Source organism: Eucalyptus grandis, chromosome 9, assembly GCF_016545825.1.
Source record: "Eucalyptus grandis isolate ANBG69807.140 chromosome 9, ASM1654582v1, whole genome shotgun sequence".
NCBI classification, from domain to species: domain Eukaryota; kingdom Viridiplantae; phylum Streptophyta; class Magnoliopsida; order Myrtales; family Myrtaceae; genus Eucalyptus; species Eucalyptus grandis.
Genome location: NC_052620.1, coordinates 9,108,099 through 9,134,751, shown reverse-complemented (window position 1 = coordinate 9,134,751; position 26,653 = coordinate 9,108,099). Strand labels below are relative to the sequence as shown.

The 26,653-nt window shown below is 36.1% G+C and overlaps 1 protein-coding gene across 1 annotated transcript; it reads right to left on the bottom strand.

Annotated features, from left to right (window-relative positions):
• Nucleotides 1–15,524: 15,524 nt before the first annotated feature.
• LOC120288378 (putative leucine-rich repeat receptor-like serine/threonine-protein kinase At2g19230) lies at nucleotides 15,525–26,427 on the bottom strand. Its single transcript, XM_039302326.1, has 13 exons — nucleotides 26,343–26,427; nucleotides 25,531–26,059; nucleotides 25,427–25,436; nucleotides 22,005–22,335; nucleotides 20,446–20,581; nucleotides 20,292–20,372; nucleotides 19,885–20,075; nucleotides 18,946–19,148; nucleotides 18,684–18,810; nucleotides 18,527–18,589; nucleotides 18,253–18,442; nucleotides 17,815–18,127; nucleotides 15,525–15,707 (listed from the first exon to the last, which is right to left on the bottom strand). Exons 1-13 carry the CDS (start codon nucleotides 26,425–26,427, stop codon nucleotides 15,525–15,527), a joined length of 2,442 nt encoding a protein of 813 aa, XP_039158260.1.
• Between the last annotated feature and the right edge of the window lie 226 nt (nucleotides 26,428–26,653).

Below are 26,653 nucleotides of genomic sequence, written 5' to 3'. Positions count from 1 at the left end.
TTTATACATGGCTTCTCAATATTTGTATGTTGCTCCGGAGCCATCCATTTCTATCACAAAAGACACCACTATCTCTGAAGACGGTTTACCTTCACAGTTATCTAAGGATTCTTCCTCGGCATTGACTCCATCAGTGACTACTTTTGAGTCTTTCCCAGCACCTGAACCAATAGTAGTTGAGCAGCCTTGGCGTTATGGACAACAAACTCATCCACCCACACGGACAAAGGACTACATTTGTTCTGCATCGCGTTCTCCAGGTACGAAGTATCATATCTCTTCGTATGTGTCTTTTAATCGGCTATCACCAAAACATATGTGTTACATTAGCCACCTCTCGGAAGAGAGAGAACCCTCCTCTTTCCATGAAGCATCACGTGATCCCCGATGGCAACGCACAATGGAATCGGAACTTACTGCCTTGATAGAGAATCATACCTGGGATATTGTCTCACTACTTCCACACCAAAAACCAATCAGATGTAAATGGGTATATAAAATCAAGTTTCGGGCAGATGGTTTAGTTGAATGATATAAAGCTCGGCTAGTGGCTAAGGGATTTACTCAGAGAGAAGGTTTTGACTATCATGAAACCTTCTCCCCTGTTGCCAAAAAAAGTCACTATATGTTCCTTATTATCCATTGCAACAATCCGAAATTGGTCATTACATTAGATGGATGTCCACAATGCCTTTCTTCACAGCGATCTAGAAGAAGAGATCTATATGGAGCTTCCACAGGGATTATGCAGATATGGGGAGTCTCAGGTATGTCGTCTACGCAAATCCCTGTACAGATTGAAACAGGCATCTAGGCAGTAGTACGCCAAGTTCACTGCTGTGCTGACTAATGCGAGATTTCGACATTTTAAGCATGACTATGCCCTGTTTACTTGGAATGAAGGTAATTCATCAATCTATTTGCTAATATATGTTGATGATATACTTGTCATGGGAAACAATGACTCTCATGTTGCAAGATTCAAAGAATATTTGCATTCTACTTTCCATATCAAGGATTTGGGACCGCCTAAATATTTTCTTGACATTGAAATTGCTCAATCCGATAAAGGTATCAATCTCAGATAGAGGAAGTTCATCTTAGAAATTGTTTCTGAAACTGGATTATCAGGGTGCAAACTATCAGTCATACCAATTGAACAGAATACCAAGTTGACTACTCATGAATATGATTTGAACTCCTCTTCATCTATTGAGGATCCATTGCTCAAGGATCCATCGGGATATCAGTGACTTGTTGGTAAATTAATATATCTTACGATAACAAGACCTGATATATGTTATGCAATACAGATACTTAATCAATTTATGCATAGTATAGAACAATCCCATATGAATGTAGCCCTAAAAGTTGTGAAATATTTGAAGGGATGCCCATGACTAAGAATTTCCTTATCTCATGATTGTAATACGAAGATGACAGCTTTCTGTGATATGGACTATGCTACTCACCCGATGACCAAAAGATCTATTATTGGTTTCTACATCAAGTTGGGAAAGTCATTAATCTCGTGGAAAACAAAGAAGCAATCAACTATGTCATTATCATTAGCCGAATCAGAGAATCGAGCCATGGCAAAAACTACTTGTGAAGTGGTTTGGATTCAAGGATTACTCTCAGATCTTGGGTTACAGGTTAGTAGACCAGCTGAATTATTTTGTGACAATGATGCTGCACTCAAATTGGAAGCAAATTCAGTCTTTCATGAAAGAACGAAACATATAGAAGTTGATTGTCATTTCACATGAGATAAGATCGGAGAAGGAGTCCTCATAACAAAAGGAATTGGAACGATGGATCAACCTACAGACATCTTCACTAAGCCACTATGTCAGAGACAACATACTTATCAACATACTTATCTACTGAGCAAGCTAGGTGTCCTTGATATATATATATATATATAGGCCACCAGCTTGAGGGGGAGTGTTGGAGATACAATTGAAGATTGTGATCGTGGATCGTGATTGTGACATCGATCCTAATTGCGCGCTAATTGATTTAGTCAATATATAATAGTTTTAGTAAATAGGAAATTTATAATTCTTTGTATATTATTTCATTTTATTTTCATTCATTCTTTCACTATAAATGAATTAATGTACTTGTATACAGATCAATCAATATACGGAGAAATTTCCTCCTTTTTCTTGCATTTCCTGTCAAAGAAGATTGAATGCATTAAGAAGTGAAGCGACTAGAGCTTCAAAATGGAGGAGGAGAAGATGCAAAGGGGAGTGCAAAGCCCGACTAGTGAAGTAAGAGAATTGGCTTGTGAAGACTAAGAGAGAGAAGAGCGCCAGCGCACATGAAGTATAGGATCACGAGATTCATTATCGCTACTAGACAACAATGGCTTGTGAAGTCTCATTTCAAGGCCATATTCAATGAGGCCTTGCCTAGCCACGATGAGGCCGAGCCTCACCAGCCAGAGGAAGAAGGGAAGAAAAAAAAAAGAAAAAAAAAATAAAAAAGGAAAAAGAAAAGAAAAGAGAAATAAATAATTCAAAAAAATATTAAAATATTATTAACTTATCCATGTTACCACCAATCGTATCATGTAAGATGATCAATGTCCATGTCAGTGAAAAATTTATGACTCAATTGGCACAAATACAAAAGGTTTATGACTCAATTGGCAAAAAAGAAAAAAAAAATGTTTATAGCTAAATTGGCATAATTATAACAAATTTAAGAAATTTTTGGTAATTTCTCCCATGATGGCAACTTAGTAAACTTCTCTTGTCTTGTTTTCTCAAATTGAAAGTTTTATGAATTGACCGGTTTGCCCACACTTATTGGCCACTTGTAATTTGTTTTTATGGCTTTCCAACTGAAAATTTAAAATAAAATATTATTTAAGTTTCAAAAAATTATAAAAAATTATATATGACTCAATTTTTTTATGTCGAAATATTTTGAAATATTATTTTAGTCAAAGTATGGATCCTGCAAGATTTACAATAATTCAAAATTTTAAAAATAGAAGTCAAACCAGAAAGGAGTTTTTCCATATGAATGGAGAGATAACACTAATGATACGTAATATCCTGTGAATACTGACGAGTACTAGTGCTACACCCATGGAAGAATAAATTAAGTCTTGTAGTCTACACAACTAATAATACTCTTTGTAAAATATCCACCCTTACTTTTGCATGATGGAAGTCTTTACCTCCATTCAATTAAAGTCAATAATACACAACTTCATAAGTGACGATCGTGTCATGCACACTAAATACCATTGGTTCACGGGTGCGTTTGGTAATTGGCCAAATAGTAACTAATTCTATTTTTTTTTGTTACAGGGAATAGATTTGGAACATAAATTCATTTGGTAAATTTTTTATTCCCAAAAACAAAAAAATCAATTTTTTTTTTTTTTTTTTATTCTGGGAAATAGATTTGGAACAAAATCAAGAAGTAAAAAAAAGAAGCTTATTCTTTATTTTTAGAACAATTTTAGAATTAAGCTTAATTTTTCTTCATTTCTTCTCTTTCCTTGTCTTCTTTTTCTTCCTTTTGGCCGGTGGCTAACCCCTAGCGACATCAATGAGGGCCGTGGATCTGGCGACTAGCTAGACAAGGGTCGATGACCTCATTGGAGCATCGTCGGCCCCCAATGGCGTCGACCCATGGCGAGGCTCAATCTCGCCTCGATTGGGTGAGGTCGACCACCCAGATTTGGCGGGGCCAAGCCTCATCGGGTCATCGCTAGGTCAATATTTCCTAGCCAAAGCGATGCCGACCTAGTGATGGCCCAACAAGACTAAGCCTCGCCAGTAGTAGGGTGAGGCTTGGGGCAGTGACACTCTGGTGAGGTTGCCAGCAACTAGAGAAAGAAGAAGATGAAAAGAAGAAAAAAAAAAGAAAAAAAGAAAAAAGAGAAGAATTTAATAAAATTATTAAAAGATTAAAAGAAAATGGTTTGGAGTAGATATTTTAAGAGTTTTACCAAATGCATTTTTATTTTGAAAATATAAATTTTAGACAATCATCAAATGCTTTCAAATGCTCAAAAATCATTTCCAGAACAAAATAAAATAAAAAATCATTTTTAAATAGGAATTACTTTTAGAAACAGAATGATTATCAAATGCACAAAGGGTTGTGAGTCCATGAATGCAATTTAATGCTTAACACTATCGCTTCTTATAAATATTCATTGGCTTTAGCACAGAAATGCATATATAATACCCACGAGTCAAAGCTAGCTTCTATCTATACATTTAAGAGATATGGACAAAAGTGGACTTTGAATGAACGAGTCCATGACGTGACATTATCACAGGAGGTTGCACAACTTCATAATTTATCATAAATAATTATCTGTGTTGGAAAAATAATATGTATGGGTTGTCGAACTTGTCCCCCATAAAAATATCTGTCTTTGATTTTATTTTATTTTCTCTAACCGACATGAAACATTTGTCACGTGTTTGACTGCACTTATCAGTCACTTCTAATTTTGATTTTCATCCAAAAGTTGAAAATTAAAATTTTATTTAAGTTCTTAGAATTCTGAAAAAAAAAACAATATATGATTCTACATATCAATATTTGAACATTATGAAAGATTTCAAGTAATTCAGATTAATTAAAAGTTGTCACTTTATTTGTTTCTTTTTTCTCTTCCCTCTTTCGTAGAAAGTACGAAAGCCGGCTGAGTAAGAAAAGGCAAAGGAGGTTAGTTGAGGCCAATAGAGTAAGCACTCCTCCTTTCTAATAAAAACAACATTTGAAACAAGTCAGACCGCGACAAAGTCTTATTAATATCAGACCTATACTAGTACCCAGTAACATGGTGGGGAATAGGACAAGTGCACAGTGGTTATACATTATTCATTCAAGTTAACTATATAGTAAAATTTGGTCTAGTTGAGTACAAATGATAAATTTACACTTTAGGCTATCTCTTCCTATTACAATATTTAAATATTAAGGCTGACACCAAAAAAATCTCAAACTAGTATACTCATTCCACCTTTACTCCAAACTAATCTTTTTATCATAAAAAATTTCAAACTAACATATCCATGCCATATCTACTTCAAACTAATTTTTGTATCACATAGTGTCGTGATCTTACCCTCCGCAATGTTAAGTTAATGACTTACTAAGTTTAGGATCCCAAGCTTATGAATTCGTAACTTATGATCTGAATTTTTAATCTGCAAATCATTTTTATTTAGGAATCGCCTATGATTGATTTGTGGTAAGTCAATTAAAAACCCAAGTAAGATATTGGGAGAACTACCTTACTCCTACGTAATCAAAGAAACTTAGATCCAAGACTTGATCATACTAGTTAATCAACTAATGCCTTTTGATAGATAATCTTGTTTAAACTTTGGGGTGTGACTTTTTTTCTTTTTTAATGGAATTTTTTGTGCATTTTTAGAGGAAACTACTCACAAAATATTTTTAAAGCTTGTTTCCTGATTAAAAAAAAAAAAAAAGAAAGCAAATCATTTCGATTTTTTAAATTTTTTTGATTTTTTTAAAAATATTTCTTGTAGAAATTAAATTTTAATCTGAAAATAGGGTCCCTGGCCGGGCCCTATGGCCGGTCCGAATATGGGCTGAAGAAAACCTTCGTGTCTGGGTCACAAAAAAGAGGAAAAAGGCATGAAATGAAGCGGGCTCATCTACTTGGAGCCCAATCTGCTTCTAATGAGGGAAGCCCAACAGTGAGCACTCCAATCATGATTAGAAACAAGCCCAGATCCATCAAACCAACTTGAATCCAAGAGGGCACCCACCAACGCAAGTCTACATTCACATTGGCTAGAAGGCCAAAATTACTAAACTTTTCCCTCTTTCCCCTTCAGGTCCTCAGCGTCAATTTTCCAGCTTTCTTTTATTTTCTTTTGTTTTCTTTTACTTTTTTTTTTTTTATAAAATTTCTTTCATCCCCTTCCTCTGCCTCGCCACGCCTTCTTCCTTGGACTTCACCGAGGCCACGCCGAGAACTTCCCTTCTCGGTGTTTCGCTGGAACGACCCGCCCTCCGACCGACGACGCCCACCACCAATGCTACCAGCGAGCACCACCACCAAGTCAACTGAGGAGACCCACGTCGGGCATTTGAGACACAAGCTCAAGCGAAAGTCGACCCCAATCAGCAAACAACACTAAGGATAAACAGAGAAAAGCACGAGCAAGCCTGGGCCAGCTAGCCTCGCTCCTACAGCTCGAGCAAGACGGACGAGAATTTTACTTTTGTGGACCAGAGTGAGAGTGCTAGTATGAACACCTAGAGGGGGGTGAATAGGTGTTTAAAATAAATCTTGGCAAATATATGCGGAATAAAATAAACTTCAAACAAAGGAGTTAAGGAACAGAATAAGAACACATAAATTATAGTGGTTCGGCTTAATCTAAGCCTACGTCCACTCTCCCACGCTAACAGCCTTCTTGGCTGGATTCCACTATGCAATCAACAAGAGATTACAACTTTGAGTGCAAACACTTAGTAGATCACACTATCTCACTAAGTCACTCTTTTGGTATTTCTCTCACGATCACAAACGTTTAAGCTCTCCAAAGACAAGTGTATGATCGAAGGTCGCTTAGACTTTGGAATTATAAATTCTACGCTCTATCTCTTACTTGCTCATCGGTCCTTCGTCTCCTTAAATACTCCTCCACTTCCAAACTAGCCGTTGGACAGCATCCCGGAGAATCGTCTTCCAATATACCCATTGGACAGCTCTGTATCTAGAAGATTTGGTAGCCGTTGAGTGATAAAGGTAGAATCCCAAATTGATTCCGATCGCCCATACAAACGGAATCTTGGTTTCCATAAGTAAAGCTTCTTCGTGTAGAAAGATCTTGTCTTCAACATCCAATTGTCAATTAATTAGATTGAGTCAATCAAATCAATCTTGATGTGGAATCCAAACCAGATCACTAGCCGTTATATGATTGGGCTTGAGTTACGTTCTGTCGAGTCTGGATGTAAAGTCTGAGAGCCATAGACTTTACAATCTGAGTCTGTAGACTTTACAATCTGGGTCTGAACATATATGCTTCTGAACAGATTTAGCTTTAAGGTCTGTACCCAGTTCGGCTTCAGAATAGATTTAGCTTTAAGGTCTGAACACCGTCTGAATAAGTTCAGCTCCAACATAGTCTGTCTTCTGGTTCATCATTCACGTTCAGTCTGGAATTTGTCAGAATGAGCAGACTTCTGATGTAGAACAGACTTTGACACTAAAGTCTGGCAGTCTTCAGACTTTGACACAGAAGTTTGGAAATCTTCAGAATATACTTTGGACATGTGTTACGTTCAGTCTTCTGGTCGTCTTCACACTTTGACAATATCCTTTATATGTTATATCATCTGCATGGTCTATTACTTAACCATTAAACATGTTAGTAGCCTTTGATTTATTTTGTCATCTTCAAAACATCATAAGGGATTTCCATAACAATCTTCCCCTTTTGATGATGACAAAACAATCTCTGAATATGCAGATTTGTAAACATGCTTTTAAAAATATTAATTTAAATCAAAGGATATCAGAAGATAGCAAATAAATTGAGCATAACAATATATAGAAAAATAATCGCAGCTCAATATTATGCAATAAATAATATCAACCAATCAACACATATGCAAATTCATATCTTCTCCCCCTTTTGTCATAATCAAAAAGCGATAACAATAGATTCACGTAGAGAATATAAAATGATAACAAATGTGTCTTGCGAGAATCACAATTTCCAAAAATCAGCTTTTATAAAGTAAATCGAATATTGAAGATATGCAATATAGCTCACTTCGATCATATATATATATATATAATATATATATATATATATATCAGGAAACATTCAATAAAAATCATGGATGCATCATAAAATTCATTTATCCTTTTCGTCATGATAAAATTATAATATCAATAAGAGATTTGTTAATGACAAAAGGTAATAAAAGATGCACTAATCGGATTTTTTTTTTTTGAACAAATTCTGACACATTTACCTTTCCTTCCATCCATAATAAGATCACGATCAATCCAAAAAGATTTTTCCATAATTGATCAATGCTCCCCCTCAATTTGTTGCCTTTTTGAGATGATCACGATTCTTTTCCTTTTCTTTTGGATTCGATTTCTCCCCCTGTCATCATGACAACATTTGCAAATAGAAACAATTGTTGCTTGTGCACATTGAACAGAATATTTTTCCATTATTCCCTTTGTAGCAACAATATCCGCAACGATCACTTGCATATTGAAATTCGAGACAAAAATTTATTTTCTTCAATCAAGCTCTTCTCGAATTCAACCTGCATAAACTTAACAAACTTTTTCCACAAATAAGCTGTAATAATATCCACGTGATATATAATGCCATTTCTTCAAATAAATTGAATAGCATTTATAAAGTTATCAAATATTAAAATTCAGAACCATTCAACCTTTCGTATGACACATAAGGGATTTCCTCAACAATTTGCAAAAATTTTGCATAAGGAATAGAATCTTTGAACCTCGAGAAGATAATCTAGAATCTCCATGATTTTCTGATTGAGTTTTCCAAAAATCCATATGGAAGATTCTTTTGTGACCTGCAAATTCTTATATAACAGATAATAATCTTTGCAAAAATGTCACGTAATATCTTCCTTTGATTTGCGGATCAAACTTGCTAGATATAATATATCTTCTAAGAATATAGCAAGAATATCCATGAATATGTAGTAATATCTTTCGAGATCAAAGAGATTTCCTTGAGCATAAATTTCAGATATGCATTTTGCAAAAGGAAAATAGATATTTTTGTCACGTGCCAAAATTGCAATACCTTATATTTATGACAAAAGATATTTGCAATATAATAAAAAATTATCCAAAATGCACGTAGAGATTTGCAAAGCGGATGAAAAATATTCTCTTACCCATGGTATATGTTTGCAATATACCATTGATTAAAAAAAATCATTACCAGCTGTCGCATGAGATACATTTTTGATTGCATCATGATTTGCATAGATTTGCGATCATTCATCCCTTAAAGAACTTTCTGCAATCAACTCATTTCCTTTTTGGTATCCATCAATTTGGATCCTTCCATGACGTTAGAGCAAAATATATAATCTCCAAATATTCTTTCTTAATTCATCATAACAGAGTACTCAAAGAAAGAATATTATGCATAATGATATTTTGAAAAATAAATTCTCACTTGGTCATAGTACGATAAAAACAGAGAGAATAAAATTTTTGAATATCTAAGAATATCTTGCATCATCACGTAAAACAGATTTTTACTTTGCAAAATATGATTAAATCTGAAGTATAAAATTAAACCAAATAAACTCAATTGTCTATTAGCAAGATTTCAAAATAGTCACACGTATCAAATCAAATCTCGAATCACAAAAACAAATCATGCGATTCTTTCTTCAATAAAACAAATCAAGGAATATGATTATTATAAAATCTCAATCAACCAAGGATATATCGAATATCAAGCATAATGAGAAATTTTAAATTGTGTACTCAAACCAAATTGAGAATAAATATATACATTTCTTACCAAACTCTCTTTCTTCTTTCTTCTTTATATCTTGCAAAAATAACTCATCTTTTCTTTGGTACCCATTTTTTCTTGGGTCCATGAGAGTTAGTAGAGTATGCTGCTTTTATCCAATCTTTCTTGATAGGTCTCCAGACTTTAGGACAATCTTTCAAAAAAATGTTCCGAATCTCCACAATTTGGACATTTGACGTCATTTCCACCAACAGGTTTTACAAACACTTCTTGAAAATGATTTTTGTAAAATGCCTTTGAAGGTTTTTGTCTAAGTCTCTCTTTTACTTTAGGAAAATCAATTAAAGAATTATTTTCCTTATTGAAACCAAGTCCTGACTTATTATAGTAAGGAACTTGTTTAGAAAGAATATGCTCTAATGTTTTTGATCCATTTGAAAATCTTGTCGAAATATTTGAAAGTTCTTTCTTCAAAGAATCATTTTCTTTAACAAGCAAATCTCGATTTTCTTTTGTTTGTAGAAAATCTTTTTGCAAAATTTCAAAATTTTCTTTTTGAGAAAGATCTTGTTGCCTAAGCCGAGAATTCTCCTTTTTTAGTTCAGAGATCATTTTAAGAGAAGATTTGAGATTTGAACAAAGCTCATTTATATACTTTGAAACTTTGAAAGGAATTGCTGAATGACTTACCTTGATTTCCTCATCGGATTCTCTGGTTGTGAATCGACTTTGATTCTCGAGTCCGTCAGTCGGACTTTGATTCTGAGTCCGTGTCTAAGTCGACTTTGATTCAGAGTCTGTGACTGAGTCGACTCAGATTTTGAATGTGCCATCAAGCATAGATTTCCTTGCTCATCATCTTCTTTTATTGTTCTTTTCTGGCCATTCTGCTTGTATTGTCTTCTTTCACTAAACATCCTTCCTTTTCTACTCAGCTTTTTGAATTTGTCGATCATAAAAGCAAGTTCTTCATCATCCATGTCATTTTCTGAGTCTGTTTCATCAAAAACAACATTAGATATTAAAGCGATGGACTTCTTACCTTCGGGATCTTCATCGTTGAGTTGTTCCACTTCGTAGGATTGAAGAGTGCCAATCAATTCATCAACGGAGAGTGGCATAATCCTCTGAGTCTCCCGGATTGAGGTCTTGACATGGTTCCAATCTTTTGAGAGACCTCGTAAGAGTTTGTTGACCTTCATCGGGGTAGAAATTTGCTGACCTTGATATGCTAAACCATTTACAATTTCTGTAAAACGATTGAACATATCTCCAATCGACTCTCATTGCTTCATCTTGAAGGATTCATATTTGCCGAGCAGGAAGTTTACTTTTGTCTCTTTTACACGATCGGTCCCTTCATATGTAACATGAAGTTTATCCCAAACTTCTTTGCTGTTTCACATGAAGAGATTCTATTATATTCAGTAGGAGACAAAGCGCAATATAAAGAATAAATTACTTTCACATCAAGCGCTTCTCTTTTGGACATCTCCATCTGAGACATAGGAGTGGGGGGTTTGCTTTCTTTGTCTTTGCCATTCTTATTTGATGTAGACACAGTAATGGGGTTGATTCCTCTTTCCACAACATCCCATTGCAAGAGATCTCTAGATCTTAGGAATGCTTTCATTTTGTTCTTCCACACGTCGTATTCCTTTCCATCAAAATATGATGGCCTTGTGTTGCTTTGCCCTTCCATAAAGAATCTTTAGCTCAAAAGTAAAAACACTTTTATAAACCGAGCACTTGGCTCTGATACCAATTGAGAGTGCTAGTATGAACACCTAGAGGGGGGTGAATAGGTGTTTAAAATAAATCTTGGCAAATATATGCAGAATAAAATAAACTTCAAACAAATGAGTTAAGGAAGAGAATAAGAACACATAAATTATAGTGGTTCGGCTTAATCTAAGCCTACGTCCACTCTCCCACGCTAACAGCCTTCTTGGCTGGATTCCACTATGCAATCAACAAGAGATTACAACTTTGAGTGCAAACACTTAGTAGATCACACTATCTCACTAAGTCACTCTTTTGGTATTTCTCTCACGATCACAAACGTTTAAGCTCTCCAAAGAAAAGTGTATGATCGAAGGTCGCTTAGACTTTGGAATTATAAATTCTACGCTCTATCTCTTACTTGCTCATCGGTCCTTCGTCTCCTTAAATACTCCTCCACTTCCAAACTAGCCGTTGGACAGCATCCCGGAGAATCGTCTTCCAATATACCCATTGGACAGCTCTGTATCTAGAAGATTTGGTAGCCGTTGAGTGATAAAGGTAGAATCCCAAATTGATTCCGATCGCCCATACAAACGGAATCTTGGTTTCCATAAGTAAAGCTTCTTCGTGTAGAAAGATCTTGTCTTCAACATCCAATTGTCAATTAATTAGATTGAGTCAATCAAATCAATCTTGATGTGGAATCCAAACCAGATCACTAGCCGTTATATGATTGGGCTTGAGTTACGTTCTGTCGAGTCTGGATGTAAAGTCTGAGAGCCATAGACTTTACAATCTGAGTCTGTAGACTTTACAATCTGGGTCTGAACATATATGCTTCTGAACAGATTTAGCTTTAAGGTCTGTACCCAGTTCGCTTCAGAATAGATTTAGTTTTAAGGTCTGAACACCGTTCGAATAAGTTCAGCTCCAACATAGTCTGTCTTCTGGTTCATCATTCACGTTCGCCCGGAATTTGTCGAATGAGCAGACTTCGATGTAGAACAGACTTTGACACTAAAGTCTCTTCGGCTTTGATGCTTGAGTTCGAGTCTTGACTTTGACACGAAGTTTGGAAATCTTCAAAATAAATATACTTTGGACATGTGTTACGTTCAGTCTTCTGGTCGTCTTCACACTTTGACAATATCCTTTACATGTTATATCATCTGCATGGTCTATTACTTAACCATTAAACATGTTAGTAGCCTTTGATTTATTTTGTCATCTTCAAAACATCATAAGGGATTTCCCTAACACAGAGATTTATGGATACGGAAATTGATTACGCTAGATAAATTTAATGCATTTTTTGGTGCCTTTTCTCTTAATTTCAAAATATTATAAGCAATCTTGATCAATTTAACTTAAATCACTAATGAGAAGTGACCATACGAATGCATAGACAAGAATTTAATAGCCAATAATAAAAAAGTAACAAATAAATTGTTAAAGATAGCCCAATAATTGTAAGGAAATTAAACACTTCAAGCAAGCAAAAGCCCATTAATTGCAATGCATCGAATGTTTTGCAAGATATTAACTTAAATATGCATGTATTTGCTAAACATGATTAATAAAATTTAATTCTCTTTTCTGTTTAATACGAATATGATTTAGTTCAAACGTTTTAACTACATGAATCCTAATCTAACATGCATTGATCCTAAATGACATGCAAATTTTATCAAAATGTAATGCTACTTATATGCAACGGAAAATTCCAAATAAGCCTTTTTGGGTAGAAAAATCTAATTTCTCATCCCCATCTGAATTTCATTTTCATTTTCTTTTTGTCCGAAATTCATTTTTCTGCAAAATTTTGGACTCGTCGAAAATTCACCAAAAATGAGACGATGTCCAATAAATAAATCGTGACACGCTTGAATGTTTGATTCCTAAAACCGAATTAATTTTCGTGGTTAAAATCGACTGAACATGACTTTAGTACAACCTAATCTATTGGGTAGCTTTTAGCGGTTTTAGCGTGTGTGACCCGTGGTCGATAATTTTCGATCCATGTTTATGCATCTTCGAATCATAGACGACCCTCAGTCATCATGTAATCATGAGGGTTCAATTATGTACCATGAATATAATATTGATAGAAAAATCGGTTTACTGCCGTTTGACGTGAATATTGCAATCGTGTGGAATCACCCGCAATTCGACTGCGTATTTCCATTGAATTGGCTTATATCCGTTCATTCATCGATTTATAACAGTGTTGTATTGACCCTTGCCGATTATTATGGTCGAGCGGTCGATTTCTGATCGAATTCTTTAGTCTGTCACGTTTATATCCCTTAACGGCTTCACATAATAGATTAGTTAACTCGTGAGTGATCAGTTCTGAGTAAAATAACCATAAGTGCATCGATGAAATAACTATTTAATATATTCGAAATAGGTGCCAAATTTCGGGATATCACAGTTATAGTGGTGGTATGCATCTTCTCCAGCCACTAGCTCGTCTTGTCAATGGTACTAGTTGTTGCATTAGAATTATAGACGGTAGGCCTATCCCACATGCTAAGCATTAGATGAGATTAGGATTTCCTTTTATCTGGACATAAACTCATTACCAATGCATTCATTATCATAAGAGTCTTGTTTATATTTTGTTTAAAGATGCATGTGTTTGTATCCCAAGTTGCTTGCAAGAAGTACTACATTAGGACCACAAATGATACAATCATACATATATATGTTTGAGCTTAACCCAGAAATAAAGAAGATAATTAGTCCCTCATTATATATTTTCTCAATCCTGCCCATTAATATTGCAAAATTGTCGCTATTTACCTAATGGTGTTGACTCCAACTATGTGACAACCTGAATTTTCAGATTTCGTTTTCGATTAAATAAATCGGGCCTTTCATTGACGTGCCGATAGTGTTATTCTTTGAGTTGATCATTCACGAGATAACTTGACTATCTGAGAAAGCAATTAAGAAATCTAAATGCAATGAATTTGAGAATTCGACCATGAATCGATTGCTCGACCGTGTTGATTTGCAAGGGTCATTACGGCACTGTTGAAATTGATCAGAGAACGAAAATAGGTCGACTTGATTGAGATATGTGATCAGAGTGTGGGTGATTCCACTTGATTGCAAAATACTCGTCGATCGACACTAGACCGATTTTTCTATCGTTTTGGTAACCGGTGCACTCGTAATTGAAATATCGAGACTTTCATAACAACCGAGAGTCGCCAATGTGTCGAAGATGTACAATGTGACTCGAGATAAATCGATCACGAGTCAATTGCACCAAAATTCATAAAAGTTACTCGGTAGAGTAGGTTACGCTAAAATCGCATCGGATTGAAATTAACCGTGAAGTTGAGCTCGATTTCAGAAATTAAAAGTTCTGTCATGTCACGATCTATTTTAGGAACGTCAACTCATCCTCCGAATAATTTTCGGAGATTCCAAGATTTTTACGGAAAATCGTTTCGGACGTTGCGGAAATTAACGAAAATTCGGATGGGCCGAATTAAAGGAAATTTGAACTTCCAAGCCGAGCCTTTAAGTGTTAGGGATTTATAGAAAATTGTTCAGGAATTTTCTTCATCGAAATTGACCTCGATTTGAGGAATTTGGAGATGATATTGAAGTTCATTATTAATGAAATTCGGAACTAGGCTGGGGGTTGCATTATTTGCATTTAAATTGGATTATTATGGAAATTATAATGTGAAGAAAGAAATAGGGGACATGCTTTTATTGGATTAGATAATTGCTTGACTTTTCTTCCACACCGGCGGCTTCTCCAGCAAGTCTCGCCGACTTCATCTCCAGTTATCTCTCTCTCTCTCTCTCGTTCCTATCCATTGCCTCTTTTTCTTCATCTGCTTCAGCTTTCATTTTTGTCTCCTTTTACCTTGCTTTCATTCTCGTTCACTTATGGCCGCATCATCTCCGTCCTCTGTCTCTTCCTGCTCGGTCAATCCTCGCAGCAAAGCCCCCATCGAAGACTCTACCGAACGCCAGCAAACTACCCGAAGTCCTGCCGTCTCCACCGACCCCATTTTTTCTCCCAAGCTTCGCTCACGCTGCCACGTCCACGAGTCAACTACCGTGGATCCCTCCTTAGCAAATTCCCTGGCAGTTGACCGCAAGCCGTTTGTCCCTCTCCCTGCAACGACACCGCCCCATCTCCTGCCCCACCGTCTGCCGCTGTCTGCCATCATTTGTCTTTCCCTGTTCCCCCACCACAACGACACCAGCTCCTCCTTGCTGCTTCGGATTGGCCTGGCTCGCTCGAATTCAGCCCGCCCGCAGCAACGGCCCAGCAGCTCTCATCTTCGCTCGTGGATTAGCCCAGCAAATTCCAGCGAAGCCGAACAGCCCATCTTCAATCAGCAGCCCAGTTCGTGTAATTCCAGCCCATCCAAAGAGAGTCCACGTGAAGTTCAGCCCAACTTCGCCCAAGAAATCAGCAGTCCAAGCCTGTGAATTTTAGCAATCCCGTCCGCAATTTCAGCCTTGGGTCCAGCCCATTAGAAGCCCAATTCCGAGCCCAACCCTGCGAAGCCAAGCCCAACTGCAAGTTCAACCCAAGCCCAGCAATTTGCTGTGGGCTTGCAAGGCCTGTTGGGCTCGGTCCGAGACCCATCGACGCCGCCGCCAAAAATTCAGAATTCGGCCGCCGTCGCGTCGTCGTCGGGGTGATCTGGCCTTCGCATTTAATCAAGTGAATTTTTCTCACTAATCCCCGATTAGTAGGCTAATGATGCTTAGGGGTTGTTTATATTTAATTAAGTATAATTAGGTGGATAGATTAGAGTAGAATAATTAAATTAGTGCTTTATCAATGCATGTTAGACAATTGGTTAGTGACATTAGCAAGTAGACTCGCGTTATTATTTATTGAATGAATCTTGAAAATTTTCCTGGTCCATTCTCGGTGTCCAATTAGGCATTACAGGCTTAAATTGGATTTATTACATTTATTTAATATTTTCCGTAATTATTTAATTAATTAATTATTTTTCGAAAATTAGGCTGGGATAGCCGACGACCGAAATTTTATGTTGATTATGGTGGTGTAGTCTGTTTATTTATTTGAATGTTAATTTGTGCTGAATTGATTTAATTGTGATTTTAGGATTATTTTCCTAAATTAATTAATTTTGATAAATTAATTGTATGATTGGAACATGGCATGTATACCGGCTCGATGGCTCTATATGTCATCTTGAGATAGGATGGTATGATCTACTAGCTTAGTGACTTTATGTGTCATCTTAAGAAAGGATGGTATGATGAATTGTGTGTATATCGGTTCAATGGCTCTATATGTCATCTTGAAATAGGACGGTATGATATACTGGCTCGATGACTCCATGTCATCTTGAGAAAGGACAGTATAATATAATGGCTCGATGGCTCTATATGTCATATGGAGAAAGAATATTATACTATATTAACTCGATGAATTGTATGTCATCTTAGAGAATGGATAGTATGCTAGTTATTGGCCTCTGGGGCAAGCTACTGTCTTTATATCACCTAGGGTGAGTAGTCTTGCATTTTGATCAGATTCATAGATAGTATGAAATGGGCCAACCAAGAGATGGTCGTGAAGACATGTAATCGACTGAGTCAATTGATCGCTGAGTCAATCCTATTGGTTGAATTGATGGGTTGATGTGATTATTAGTATTTATTAATTGAACTGATTTGCAGGAAGGGACTGAGGCCAATGTAAGTCCTCTGACTCGTGTTGTGCTTAGACAGCCCTAAGGTGTATTAGCTTTTAATTGGGTCTTAGTGGGGTAGAACTTGCTGAGATGTTATCTCACTGGTTATTGTATAACCATTTTCAGGTCCTTAGAGGAAGTTAGTGGAGGACTGGAAGCCCCGAAATCTGAGAAGGTGGAGATTGAAGAATTGGCATACGTATCTGACTAGTTAGTCATAGGATGGTTCCCTTTTGTTAAGTTGATATTTTGTAAGTGGCCTGATGTTGTGAATAAACCTGTTTGTTATAAAATGTTTGTTTTGATTTGAAAAAGTTGGCCCTACTTTTTATCTCATTATTTTATTGTCCGTGGATTCTATATCTACTTCCACATGCGCATTTAAAATGAAATGGGTCAACGATGCGTTATGGGGTGTCGCTATTAATCGACCATGTAAGGGATGGGTGCATGCCCGAAGATTGGGGTGTGACAAACTGACTTTTCAGTTGAACGACAACAACGTGCCCTGAGGGCCTGCTAATGCCGTTTACCCACTCCATGGATAACACAACCTCCAACTCATGGGATTAGGAATGCAATGAACTAACATTATTAACGGAGAGAGGAACGACATAGGACGAAACCGTATTATTGTTAAACAATGAGTTTCGAAATTCAATGACAAAAAGAAAAGGGAAAGTGGATGACGTGATAAAAGAAAAAAGTACAAATTTGTAAACAGAAGTTAATCTTTGACATAAAAAGAAGATAACCTTTCTGTCTTTGAAAAGTTTCTACTATCTTGCCATAGGGACACTGTCACAATGTATCTCTGAAGAGGTCACTTCAAAAGAACCGCTTGATTTGCTCACCAAAGACTCCCTCAACTCTGCCAATACATGATTTATGTCTGGCCTTTGAATCGCCCTTGGTTGTGTACAAGACATAGCAATCTCCACCACTTTCCAAGCCGAGTTGATGTTGAATTTTCCTTGTAACCTAGGATCCATAATCCTATGTATATCACCACTTTCAATGATGGGAATTAGCCATTCAAGTATGTGAATGAAGTCGCAGCCATCCTGGCTTCTCATTACTGCAGGTTGGCCTGTGATTAACTCAAAGAGTACAATTCCGAAACTGTAAACATCACTCTTCTTGTCACGATTTCCAGAAGATTGAAACCTGGGAAGGGGGGAAAATAATATGGATCTTAAATCAAAGATAAAATCTTAGGCAATGTCAATATTGCTACGCCATTAAAGATCCTAAATTGAACTAGATCAATGATGTTAAGCTTTATCTATTACTCGGGGCCGAGGTAGCCAAAGGTGCCGGCAGGACGAGTTGACACATGAGAGTCATTTTCAGATGCAAAAGCTCTTGATAGGCCAAAATCAGCTAATTTGGCTTGGAAGTCTTCATTCAACAAAATGTTTGAAGTCTTCAAGTCTCTATGGATGATGGGTGGCTTGCAACCATTATGCAAATAATCCAAACCTGAAATCTTTGCAAAAACAATGTTAACAATGCCAAAGCAATGATGGCAAAAGACCTACCAACTGTGGATATCTTATCATGCACCTTGTGCTGCATCCACAGCTATTTGTCGTCTCTTACTCCATGTCAAGATCTTCGGATGGTCCTCTGTTGGATGCATCTTAGTGTTCCGTATAAGCAAGATAGAATCTTATAGGATTGTTTTGCAGAAGAACCAATACAACAAAACAGGAATACGAACCTGACAAATGTTGCCTCAAATTTCCATTGGCCATGTATTCATATACTAATGCCATGTGCTTGGAATCATCGCAATATCCAAACAAGGAAACCAAATTTCCGTGGTGTAGAATCGCTAAGAGTTGTGCCTATGGTATCAGGAGTGCGAGTCATTATAACGTATACTAACAATAGTCTAAGAGGAAGTTTCTGAACAAATATCTGCCTAAGTGTCGGCATAAGTTGATTTTCAAAGGAAGAGTAACTGCATCATTTTGTCTGACCTCAGCTTGAAATTCTTTGTACCCTTGTTTTGATGATTCAGAGAGCATCTTCACAGCAACCATGGTGCCGTTATCTAGTGTGCCAAGATATACATTTCCAAATCCACCTTTACCTATCACTTGTCCAAAGTTCCCAGTGATTTTTGAGACCTCTCCATACTCAAAAGGTCGATTCTTTAATCTCGGTGTCCTCTCACTAGATTCTGTAGCAAAAAGGTTCCCATTAGTAGTGCGGCTACCACTTTAATCAGTGGACTTCCAAGGCAAATAACTCCAATTGCGTCCTCAACAATTAAAAGACGTATGAGAGGTTTTTCTGATCCCATTTCAAGATTCGTATTAATGGAAAAGAGGACAAAAATCAAGAGATCTGCGGTGGGATTCTCTGTCACCTGCCTTTAATATGCTAACATGTGGATTCTTTTGCTTTGCTCAATACAAATAGATAAGTTTGAGATTGCACAATCAAACTTTCTTTGTCGGACCATTAGAATACTATGGACAAACTTGCACTCTCAAGTTGTTATTAGTCCTTCCGATGCATAGCACAGTTAATTTCGAAGAGAAAAATCAGAAAATTTATTCTGGATAAGTTAAGCTCAATAATGCACATTCTCTTTGTGATGCTGATGCCACAATGCTGTGGTGATCCCGTCTCTCTCTTATCTCAACGCTCTTGTGATCATTACGTGACTCATATTACTAGCATTGGGAAAATTTGATTATATCCAACTTTCCTTTATTCCTGATTCCCTTATCGATAATGTAAAAAGAGACTCTTAGGGTGCGTGAGAAGAGGATAGCAAGGTGCTGAGTTGTAAATTCTCAGATCCTAGAAAAGACACTGTTGCAGATAAAAATGTACCAAAGGAAAAGCATAGTCAGGATTTTGTCAAATGTAATGTAAATTGCGCGAACAGGACAAGTAAGAAAAAGTACCTGGCATTTGTTCAAATGCCTCACTAGTTTTAGAACAAGTCTGTTTCCATTTGATTAACCAAATAATTGCCAAAGCACTAAAGAGAGCCCCACAGAAGCTTGAAACTGATGTAACAGTAACAAGTATGGTCTCTTGTTTCTTCTTACGTGGGCAAGGATCAGCCAGGCAAAGATGCACGTTTCCTGTCAAACTGCCACAAAGAATGAAGGAGTTGGACCGAAATTCCTATCAACAAGTGTCCAGATTGATTTGCCAAATGCAGATCAAAAGTTGGCCTTCTTATTTGCCTCTAATCACAATAAATAGAACACGTCGATAGTCTTTCCACCTTATAAAGTCGTATATGACTCAACGAGAGAGAGAGAGAGAGAGAGAGAGAGAGAGAGAGAGAGAGAGAGAGAGAGACCTCATGTTTAAAGTACTGTCCCGAACCCTATTCTTAAGAGCTTCAGGAATTGATCCAGTCAGGTTGTTTCCACTTAAATTTCTGCAAATATAGCCATGATAAGAGGTTGTCCACTTTAAATACTTCGCTGCTTCAGCTAGAGACATTAACTTACAGAAAGCTAAGATGTGGTAATTCAGCTAGAGTTTTTGGTATTGCTCCCGTAAGCTGATTGTTGGACAAATCTCTGGGAATAGCCAAAAGCAAAATGTTTCCACATATTAGGGTGGTATTTCTATAGCCTATGTCTCCTAAAACACAACCGAAATTATTCAATCATGAGTTGACTCCCAGGGGGTGTTTAATCATGAGTGACACAACTTACAAGTATTCAATCGTTGATAGATGAGAAAGTGACGGGACTATGTGGCCCATCAAATTGCTAGAGTTTAGTTTCCTGCATCATAGATCAAAAGAGAGGATCCTGTCATTGCGATCTTCATAAAGCGATCATTTTTTGGCATAATGAAAAAAGTTTGTACAATCAATTCTTTCGAATGAAAATATTTTAGATCCTTCCAGTGTAAATGTTCCAGATACTAGAAGATGATTCAAAATGGTCAATCTCATTCCTTGCATGGATCTCGCTCTCTCCCTCTTTTGTAATTTATGGTTGTTTTCGAGTACATAATAACTCTTTGCGGCAGACCTAATACTTGCTCACACGCAATGCAGTTTCGAATACTTATGACAAAATTGGAAAACTAGGCTATTGGTGAATGAAGTTGAAGAAAGAACATAACCATACATCGGAGAAGGGAGCATTTATTGCTAATCGATGAGTATATAACCTGTCATGACCAGTCCCATTCATTTGGAGCAAGCTCCCAAAATAAATACTCGATGCTGACTTTTTTGGGGTGTGTGTCAAGTTAAGGATCAGTTTATGAGCTTTCTTCAATAGAATGCGAAGTTTAAGTTGTCAAAGACTCCCTCTATTAAAACACTGAAGTTCCAATCATGCCCCAAAAAAACTTGACAAAAGCATGACAAAGTTCTTGATCTATCTAAGAATTCACATTGGAAGCTTGCATTCATCGTAAGTGTTCTTCCTCATGATACATTAATCTTTTGGTTGTCATGACGAACAAGAATTCTTATTAAGTTCACCTAAAAAACTAGTATTATCTAAGAAAATTCGCCGGGGGACTCACAGGGATATAATCCGTGGAGGATTTCCGTGGCTACAGTTTAGACCATCCCATGTGTAATCGCTTGGTACACATGGATCACCTTGCCAGCTTTCTCTCTTAATGTGATATGTTGCTTTGATGTCATTGATAGCTTTCACTGCAATTTAATCACAAAAAAAAATCAATTATTTATAGAGAAGGATGGAGATGCAAAAATCGGTTGTGATCCATATGCATCATGCAGACTTAGTTTTTCAAAAGACTTGTAACACTCCAGGGCTTCAATTTGAAGAGACTCTTCGGCAATAATTACCAAGCAAAAAGTAGCCAAAGCAAGGAATTAAACAGATAGCAGAGTAATATTTAGTCACATATGTTGATCCCATCAAAGCGACTATAGATCAGAGAGTTCACAAATAACTTAAGACCCACAGTGATGACTAGTATATTTAGCGTTGGCTACCTGAATCTTGATTATTGACAATAGACTATTTGTGTGCTTACTTAAACAATAAAAACATGTAGAAGAATAAAAGCATACCATCATCATGTGCTGTGGGTACATTTGGAAGATCAACAACGTTATAGATCTCCATGGCATTGAGGATCGGTGGATTTCCAGACTTATTCATCGAATTAATCGAGAGGGTGATAACTGGCCATTTAACTGGACGAGAAACTACAACCACTGGCTTTAAGTATTCAAGGCTCACCGTCTCCGCGAATTGATTATCGTTCATGGAAATTGTGAACTCCCTCTGCGGGCCACTCAGTCTCTCAATCTCCATGAAATGTAAGTACACAATCCATATCTTCGGTGGTGCCCCTGGCAATGATGTCGCATCGTTGGTCGGTTGTGCATCTGTTGTCCACTGTAAATACAAGGGAGAACTCGAACTCATTGTCCCTTGAGCGGTTTGAAGAACGTCCCTTGAAACCTTATAAGCATTACTATCATTAGATAAATCAATCGCAACTGTGGTGTTCAGTGTCGACCAGTTAGGAAGTGCCAAGGTGTCCACATCCGATCATAAACATCGTCCCTGTACCTGTGTAAGGCATTTTGACAAATAGTTTAAGAGTAAACAGTTGAGCAATTGACTGAGTGACTAACAAATGCCAATTCATGTGGATATGCAATGTAAATATTGAAGCTACTATATTCAACACATATACTAGTGAAAAACTGATGCCTTTGTTGGTTTTCCAAAAATCAAACATCTCGCTTGCGGTTAAATGCCAAACTTTTCGACCAAAAACTAAACGTATAACTCTGAAATTGCAATGTGACGCGTAGATGAATATTTGTTTTTAGAGAGAAATTAATTGCCATGGACATGTAACACGTAGAGCGATAACTTGAAAATTGCAATATGATGTCTAGATGGAACTTTTTTTTTTTTTTTTCGAGGAAAAGATGGTTTGAATTGTATTGGGACTTACCTCATCCATAGCTGGAATCTTTTGAACTTCGAAATAACAATAAATATTAATGATATATTTTATGTAAAATGAGTAGGTTCGTGCTATTTTCACCCCTTATTTGCTCCTAACACCCTAAACTTCATTGAAATGACTACATTATCCTTGTGAGCCCCACTCTTGATTTAAAAATATTTCTTACCTTTTTTTTTTTTTTAAATTTCATTAGAGATGAAAGTACCATGCTCCTAACAAACAACAATTATTAAGGTTAAATATGAGGTCCACTCTTGATTTAAAACTAATGATTCCTTCTTTTATTTTTTATTTTTTTGGCTTTTTCCTTTTCTTTGTCATTTGAAGCAAAATTTGTTTACTTCTTCTCCAAAAGCACTTTGTTTGGTAGAGAGTTAACTAATCATTTATCATTTTTTTGATTAAAAAAATAATTGTTTTTATATTTCTTTCTTTGTATACTGGGAAAATATTATTAAAAAATAATTTAAGCACAGGTATGATGATAAGCTTTGAGTAAATTGTGAATAATGCATACATCAACCACAATATTCAATTTTTGAGTAAATTCTAGAAAATTTGTACAAAAAATCAAGGTTGAAAAATTAATAATCATGAGAATACTCTAGGGAAATAAAGTAAACAATTTGAAAATAAAACTAACATTTCTTCACTCTGATATATGATAAGTACTTGCTTAGATTATAATAATGGAGAATAAATTTTAACAAAGACAAACATAAAGGAAACGCTGAAATTTAATGGGTGTAGAAGAAGCGGACAGGGTGAAAAATTTGCTTGGAAGAGATGTGGGTAAGTTTTTCTTTTAGAGAAACCGAAAAAAGAAGAAGAAAAAAGGTAAAAAATACTTTTAAATCAAGATTGGGACCTGTACGGAATAATATAGTTAATTCAAAGTGATATGAGTTATCAGGAGCCAAGAAAGGGATAAAAATAGCGTGGGCCAATGAGTATTATCAACAGGTTTTGGAGATATATTATTAACAAGAGTCTTGGGCACTAGTTAAGACCGCTAAAATTAGTAGAAAGGCATGCCAATATGTTTGGAAATTGAAAATTAACATATTTCAAGAAAGTAAAGTACTTTAAATAGAAATATACATATTTTTGAAGCATAATTAATAGCCATTAACAAATGTCCTAAAAGTACTTCATGAGTAGACATCGAGTTCTCGCGTATACTAGACATAATTAGTGCTTTGTGCATCTTCTTGTACTGGTTTATAATATGTATATACACACACATACACACACTTAAGCATAAAGAGAATATCTCGTTAATGTTGTGGTATGAGATTCCAATGTTAACATAGCATTAATCATTTTGAGCATCTTAGATAATGAAATAATTAACGTGATATTTTGACCTATAATCTTGCATTTGTCGGGTACACGTAATTTTTATAACTTAATACAAAATATTGTGACAATATTAATGTGGAAAACTTCTTTGATACAAAAGAGGTACAATTAGAATAGAAAAATAACGAAGAGAGAGGAAGGGAGAGAGACAAGAGTAATAAAATAGATAACAAAATGGGTGGAAAATGCAACAGAAGTACTCCTTCCAAGAAGCATAATCAATCCGTAGTGTCAACCTTAAAGGCAACACTTAGGGAGGACACTGTTGTCATATATTTGTTAGCAAAAGTGTACATACGTCGCATGTATGCAAAAAGTATCATCTATAATTTTTTGAAAAATCATCTTATCATAACTTGTTAGAATTATTTTATTAATAGAAAGAAATTATCAACACGATTTAAAGGAATTGAACACATCTATGGGTAGAAAGTATAAGACTATTTATAAGATAGAAAATGTCTAAATTTAGATTTGAAATACTTGGGAGATAAAATAAAATTATCAATTTACAGAATTGTCTATTTAAAGAATTTTTACAAGATTTTGGAGAAGAAAAAAAAAAAAAGAGTGCGATATCTTAAAATATATTTATCATATTTTCGCTAATTGAGAGAAGCTAAACAATACTGAAATGGTAAACCCCTTGCTATGCAAATTCTACACACTATATATCTCAAATTTTGTCGATAACACACGTGCAATGATTACCCTAAAATAAATAAGTAATGTTATGCAATTCTCAATTTATTATGTTAGTAATTCCTATAAATTTAATGAATTTTTATTAGCAAGTCGAAAAATAATTACTGTTTCATACTAATATATGTGTAAATGTATTAAATTTTTTAAGCAATTCATCAATGAGTTAACTTGTTATGACGGAGTAACTTAGGTGTTTTTGATACATACGCGAAATACTAAGCTTGATTGGGATTATAAGTGCAGGATTCCAATTAAGTTTATTTTATTTTTGCTTGAACCTAATGGCTTTTCTTTTTTTCTTTTTTTATTTATTCTGTGTCATCATTTAGTGATTTTTGTTATAATCTTTGACATCTAGGCAACTATCTTTGTTGATTATTTCAGCAGTTTTTCTGTGCTGTAATTTATTTATTTTTTCATTGCCTTTTTCGTACTTACCGACTGGCGCCTTCAATAGGAATGGCAAAATTCGATGTGGAAAAACTGAATCTCTCTTCACTAATGATTACTATACATTTGTATTTCAAAAATGAATTGATTACCTGAACCAATTTACCACCGAGGTTTGTCCCAGGTTGATCCGCGTACTTAATTGCAAGAACCCAGATTCCAGTGGATAGACGTCATCGTCCAAAGCTCTTAGTTCCAATGCCGAAATAAAGGGCACTCCGTTGCCAGTTTTCACAAGACACACTCGTATGTCATCTGCCTTGGGCACATAAATGATCTCTTCGACAATAGCAGAGGAGGCACCCACCGTGGCCCAATAATTAACATCGATGTATAGGTCGAATAAAGGAGCCTGATTCTTCCCATCATAATTCCCGTAACAAAATAATGCCCTAATCAAGTATTTTCCATTCTTGCCTTGGTCTGGTCTCAAAGTGTAACAATTCCTCAATCCATCCGGAAAAAACCTTAAATTTGTACACCGTAGATTACTTTGATATATCAACCCGGATATTGACATGTTTTTCCCAGAGCCTATGAACCCATCATCCACTTTATATGTCATATTAGTGTTTTCATCTGTGTAGTCATTGGGTGCCCCACAATCGATGCTGATAAAACCTTTTATATTTAGAGAAAAGAAAATGTCAATGAAATAGATCTGTGATTTTCCTATTTGGACCATTGGAACAAGTACAATGAATCTTGATTATTCACCCGACTCCATACCATAGTAACTGATATACCGTCAGTTTGACGCCGAAGCAAGTGAGAATGAATATAAAGAAGAGACCATTGTGTTTCATTAAAGAGTCAAAACTCATGGATCGCTATAAGCAATGACATTGTACAAAGCGTGGACGCGAGGGAGGGAAAGAAGCGCGAGAGAGAGTGAGAGAGATACCTGGTTGGGCTTGAACCACAAGGACTAGTGCTGAAGTTAAAGAAGCAAGCAGCGCAAACGAGAAAGCTGTAATTGATCTTTCCATTGTCGTCGAGTAGTGGTGATTTTCGAAGAGAGAAGTGTGAGGAAGATATGTGCATGCAAGGGTTATATTAATATCGTGAGCTCCCCAAACAACTGACATCATCTTATTGACCGGTAGTCGGGCGATAATTATGCAAATTATTTTCTTCTTCCATTGAAAATATTGAGAGGATAGAAAGTAACACCCGCCCCCACGCGGTGCTCGTAATTGACAGAGACATGGCTAC